Genomic DNA, 5,952 nt, shown 5'->3' on the forward strand with positions numbered 1-5,952 from the left:
AATTTATACAGAGATCTGTCGTTTTTAGCCAGTTGATGAACTGGACCCATCACTAAATGACGGTAACGACATTACGTACTGGGTTCAAATATAGTTTTTCTTAGTATTTCTAACACGTGTTAAAAAAAAAATTACAAGTGATGTGGCATGTATGGAGAAATCTGAGGCCTTTAAATTCTCACTAAACTCGGCATTCACTTCCCTCTGGTCTATTTTCTCCAGTCATTATTGTACAAGCAGTTGAAGACCACAAGGGTAAAACCAGAGATGTCAAGATTTGTCGATTTTGATAAAACTGAAAAACAAAGTTTGGAGACTAGAGTGGAGTCTTTAAAGCCGTACTTAAGAATCTTTCACTTATGTCACGGCTTGCGTTATTACGGGTGGAGGAAGCCAGAGTACCCGGAGAGAACCACTGACCTTTGGCAAGTGACGGCAACTCTTCCACGTATGACGTAATGTCACATAGATGAACGGCAGTGATATCCAGCGCATGTAAGTCTGCGTTAGCAGGCAAACACGCCACCACGGCCCCACAGTGAGCGCGGGGAATCTTACAAATTCCCCGATGAAGGCTGGGTTTTGAACCCGACTAGCGCCTCTACCGACTGAGTTACAACCCGCTCCCAATGGTGGACTGGAAGAAGCTGGAGTAACGACAGAGAAGCACATGCACTTGCTGAAGAAGTATGCATACATTCAATTCTGTGTACTACGAAAAGAGTATCAAATAATGGTGAAAGACTACGAACAGAGTGTGCAGAGAGCAGGGGAATATTAGACTGGATTTGAGAGTGTATCTCGTATGGTACGTGCATTTTATTTTCTTGGAATTAGTGTCGTATTTTCATTACTCTTAGGTGACATAAGTATTATTGTCGTTCAAAGCAGCTGCAGATAAAGTGCGCACTATTTCCTGAATTGTTCAATGTTGAAAATTGATTGATTGATAAAAGTCATTGTTAGTACCTGTAACTTTCCCTTGAACAGTTGTCCCCAGGGTACATCTCCAAATACATCTCATGCATCTTCCGTATATTCAGGTCCTCTGAAAGATACACCCTTCCTGTCTTATTTAGTGAATAATGGGACTTCCTGCCTTTAAATGACCGAATGTGCTGTAATATTCGTTCTATCTTCTCCATTGGGAAAGCATGAGGGCGGTTGGCGTGTTTTCCTCGTTGATCGATAGGAGGAAGACCTAACACAAAAAGATACAAACAAATTAAGTAAATAAAAAGACAGGCAAAACTAAGGTAGTTCTGGTGTAGTACAAGTAGGCCTACGCGCATAATCTGACATAGCATACTAAGGTATACAACAATGCTACAAAAGTGTGGCTACTTTAGTTTGCATACTTATTTTGTTTTCGGTGTGTTATTCGTTGTAAAATAAGTCATTCTCGTTTAATCTGGGCTCAACGGGACATCATAAAGTTGTAATGTGTCACCACTATTCCAATACAACTGAGAAGGATAGGAAAAGCATTGAGTCAGTGTTATGCCATCGTGGTTGACGTGTAGAAACATACGTGATTACTTATTGTTTTCACTGGCTTTGATCTGTTGGGTGGCAGATTATTTCAAACAATAAAACGACAATCATCAATGACTGTTTAGTCTGATGTTGGTGTGGTAAGCAAGCATAGGGAACCTCAGTCAAGAACATCAGTTGGATTTGATCTCACACCCTCATTGGCAAACTTTGTTTACTTTTTTGTAGTTTGGCTTTAACCACACAGAGATGAATGGTAAATATGCAGATATTTAGGATTATGTGAATAAAACAAAGCATTCACTTACCGCTCGTTGCAAGGCATGTGACGTATCTGTTCCACTCTCGACGTTGTAGGGGAGACCGGTGCTAGTTTGGAACATTTTTCAATAAATTGTCAGGAGATTTTTTGCTTACAGGCAGAAACAAATGCACTTGCATGTGTATGAAAGAACAAACACTGGGCTAATTGTTAACAGCATGGGTTGGGTCTCAGCTAGGTACAAGAGGCATGTGATTAAAGATATAAAAGTGTGGTTCCTGTTTCAACCTGCCCCCGGTTGCGGGGTAAGTTGGTACACTCCAAGGGGTAAGTTGGACCAAGATAATGCATGCTAAAGAGAGCGAAACAATAAACAGTAGCTATGATGGAAAGGGTTCATCTTTATTCCAAATAATGCCATCCTCAAAATGTAGGCAAAAGAAACAAATTTGAACCATTTTACTGCCTGAACAGAATTTATAGAACTTGGGTTAGGGCACCATTTTAAAACCAAGTTAACTTTTTAAAAAACACCCTGAGAACAGAGGAATTGCTGGCTCACTTCTGAGCAACAGTGCAAGGCTGGTTATTTCCAAAGAAAAAAAAACTTTACAGTGGATCGTAAGAGAAAGATCTAAAGCAAATGTCATTTTCGCAGCACAACGCTTGGTTCCTCCTAGGGTGGTTGGCCGCGGTAGTTTGAGAACAATGGCATCTTGTGAATGATTCCCTATCTCTTCGCGATCTGGGAAGACAAATGTCATTTGTCCATGTCTGCGCTGGTCAGCTCTACGCAGGAACTTAGTAGTTATTTCAAATTCATCCACTTTGTTTTGTATCTGCCCCAACATAATAAGCCTTGGATTTCTTGCCCAACATATTCCACAAGGATGAAGTCGTCTTTTTCAAAGGTGTCAGGATCGATATCAAAATCCTCATCAAAAGACCGGCTCAGAGGAGTGTTCGGATGGCTCAATCGATGAGGTTTCAGTGTCCGAATCCTCTTCCTCCTCCTTCTCAGGCTTCTGATTTTCTACGGCTCCGTTTGCGTTTTGCCAGTTCACGCCTTTGTTCGTCCCGTCTTAGCTCTTCTTTCTCCGGAGTGTCCGTCAAAATTCGGGTACGACCTCGTTTGCGACCTTTGGCTGAGGATTTCCTTGGACCTGCTGTTGTGAACGGCCTCACATCTTCAGGGGACATTGGTCTGCTGCTTGGCCCTGGTGACGTATCATGGCCCTGCCTCGCCTCTGTAACAACTTGACTAGTGGAAGGTTGCGGGACATCTTCGTCTGTCTCAGGGATTTCCGGGTTTGGGCGGTCTGTGACGCTGGACGGCAGAAATTCCTCGTCACCAAAAACATTTCTGTTGAACGGAAAAATTCCTGACACCCTGAACCCCGACTGGATGTTGGCTTGTGTCATTGCAAGAGGGAATGCTTCCTTCACAATGCCCGGTATATCATATATGGTTAATGTCTTCCCTTTGTTCATCATCAGCCATGCATCACACCCGCTGTTGTAAAACTTTTTGAGTGGGAAATAAACACTACGGTCAAGGGGCTGAAACTTGTGAGAACAATGAGGAGGGAACGACAGCATGACAACACCAGAGTTCTTAGCAAAGTCCAAAATGTCGACACTTACATGAGAGTCATGATTATCCAGCAGAAGCAAAACCGGTTGTTCTGGGGAGCAGCGTGTGTGTTTTACAAAATGCTCCATAAATTTGAAGAAATTTGTCGAAGTCATCCATCCCGAGGGGTGAGCTGCCCCAATACATCCATTAGGGCCGTCGCGGACAAAATGGTCCCTGTAATTTACACGGGGGAAAATGAACATCGGAGGTATGCTATTTCCGAGGACGTTCACACCACAACAGCATGTTACTAGGGTGCCACGCTCAGCAGATACAATTGTGCCTACTTGCTTCACGCCTGTGCCAGAAATGATTTTGGAGGGCTTTTGCACCGTAGTGAAACCTGTTTCGTCTATGTTCCAAATATCTTGTGGCTCAAAATGGTGGCGGTTCATCACTTCTTCAAGGTTGTTGAAGAATGTGTCGGCATTGTGGCGATTGAAACTTGTTGCTCTCCCTAAAGAGGTGGCTTCCGGTGTACGAAGGGAAATGTTCTTGTGTCGTTTAAGGAACCCGGTAAACCATTCCACGCCTGCTATTTTAGCCTCAGTCCAGTTCTCCGGAATTTTTCTCTCCAGTTTGATAGCAAAGTCATACGCCAACTTACGCACTTCTTTCGGACATAAGCCGTAATAGAGGTTAGACGCCTTCAGAAGGTAAGCAACTAACATAACTTCTTCTTCTGTGCTGAAAACTTGCCTACTCTTTACATAGCCGACTGTGAGGATAGGGGCCGTTGTTTCATTTAATTGAAGTGGCGCACACCTGAGCTTGTGACAATATCGCCTCAGGGTGGTATGTGGGATATTGTAATCCTTGGCAACTGATCTGCATGGTTTCATGTCATGAACAACCTCTTTGGCAGCTCGAAGCATAACATCTGCTGGCGTTCCAGCCCTGTTTGTTTTGCGTTTATACTTTCTCATGTCTGAAAATAAGGAAAATCATACATGAAGTGTTGAGGTAGAACATTTTACAGGCCAGCTGGTTACTGGGGCAGGTTGGAACAGGTATGGGGTAAGTTGGCCCATGGACCAACTTGCCCCGCGGTGACCTTTGACATTCAACCGTTTAAAATTTCAACAACAACAACGCACTTTACAAAACAAAACCATCAATTTAAAGAATGATCATGGCACATTTCCATGGTATTATCTCATTCTTAAAATTTAATGCAGATTAGATTAACGAAGCAAAAGACATAACTAGCTAATATTTACTGGGATCCACCAAAAAGTGAAAAATCAAACCTCATTTGTCTGCCAGCATCAGTTGTCATTGAACACAAAATGGCCACCTGCATATCAGTTGTCTCCCTTTGCTGACACAAGTGATGAGGGCGCTGCTGCTTGATATTATGAAATAATTGGGGTGTTCCAACTTACCCCATGGTCCAACTTGCCCCGGTCTCCCCTATGTGTTTGAATGGGAACTGACCGTTGAATGAGAACTGACAGAGTGCTTTCTTCTGCGGGGTGTGGCATCCTGTGTAGTTTCCCAATCGCTCAAAATGTCATCCCACTGTAACTCCAAATCGGCTTCGAATTCTTCCTCAAATCAAAATCTCTAAAACGTGATAGCTAGGTCGTAGGTACCATGAGGTGACCTAATTGAATATAGCGTTCGGTTTTTAAGTGAGTAGTTATATCCCGTATGCCATTCCTTTGTCCATTTTACTGTATATATCATATAGTAGGCTATAGATTATGGACATTTTTTTTCTTTACACACATACAAAAACAATACATTGTAAATTATATGTTGTGTTTTAATGCATAACATGTACTTCGAATTTTTCCCAAGAGTACGAAATGGACCTTTGAATATAGCCTCACCCTATGTCGCCCATCTGGTTTTCTGTTTCTTCAATTGGCGGGTATTTTATCGCCAATACCCAGTAGGGGTGCATTCTTTTGCACTCTTTCAGTCTACGAGCAGGATTTCTTCATTGACGTCGTGATAATCACTCACGTCTTTCTTTGTATCATTGAGCAGTTGATGAAACTCTGCCGGCGAGCTAATAAAACTCTTTTGGTTCAGGCCGTTGTGCTCTCCGAATTTACCCCATAGAAAATTCAAGGCTAGCTTCGCCAATGATCTCAGGCATGTATTTTTCCGGATTTTGTTTTTATCCAGCCTTATGTCTTTGTGGGTCTCGTACCGCTCAACATAAGCGTCTTTATCAGCCTCTGAGTTAACCCATGCAGGTCACCCCGATGATTCCTGCTTTATTTATTTTCAAAAATGAGTTAATGTACCCAGTAAACAAACCTGTAGTGGCATCCTTACCGTTATATTTAGTAGTTCTAGGAAAGTGAAAACTAACTTGTAACCCTTCTGCAAGGCCTTTTTGTACCGGTACTTCAAACGACAGCGAGGAACAGCGTGCTATCACGGGTACGACGGTGTGTTTAAAAGTTTGGATAACATTGTCACAGCAGGTCTTACACGGGGAGAACATTAGCCTGTTATGACTGCGGTAGGGGAGAACGGGGTGGTACAGGTTTCTAGAGGGACAGCCTTACATTTAATGAAACCCACATACTTGTGTGTATCACCA

The 5,952-nt window shown here is 42.7% G+C and overlaps 1 protein-coding gene across 1 annotated transcript; it reads right to left on the reverse strand.

Moving 5' to 3' along the window:
• Positions 1–2,773: 2,773 nt before the first annotated feature.
• LOC135478130 (uncharacterized) lies at positions 2,774–4,369 on the reverse strand. The gene has a single exon (XM_064758402.1). The coding sequence runs from the start codon at positions 4,316–4,318 to the stop codon at positions 2,774–2,776; it is 1,545 nt and encodes a 514-aa protein (XP_064614472.1). The 5' UTR covers positions 4,319–4,369.
• Between the last annotated feature and the right edge of the window lie 1,583 nt (positions 4,370–5,952).

Source organism: Liolophura sinensis, chromosome 11, assembly GCF_032854445.1.
Source record: "Liolophura sinensis isolate JHLJ2023 chromosome 11, CUHK_Ljap_v2, whole genome shotgun sequence".
In the NCBI taxonomy this organism is placed as follows: Eukaryota; Metazoa; Mollusca; class Polyplacophora; order Chitonida; family Chitonidae; genus Liolophura; species Liolophura sinensis.

Bases quoted from the DNA above. Each gene is read 5' to 3' on its own strand.
- LOC135478130 (XM_064758402.1), bottom strand. From the start codon at position 4,318: ATGAGAAAGTATAAACGCAAAACAAACAGGGCTGGAACGCCAGCAGAT.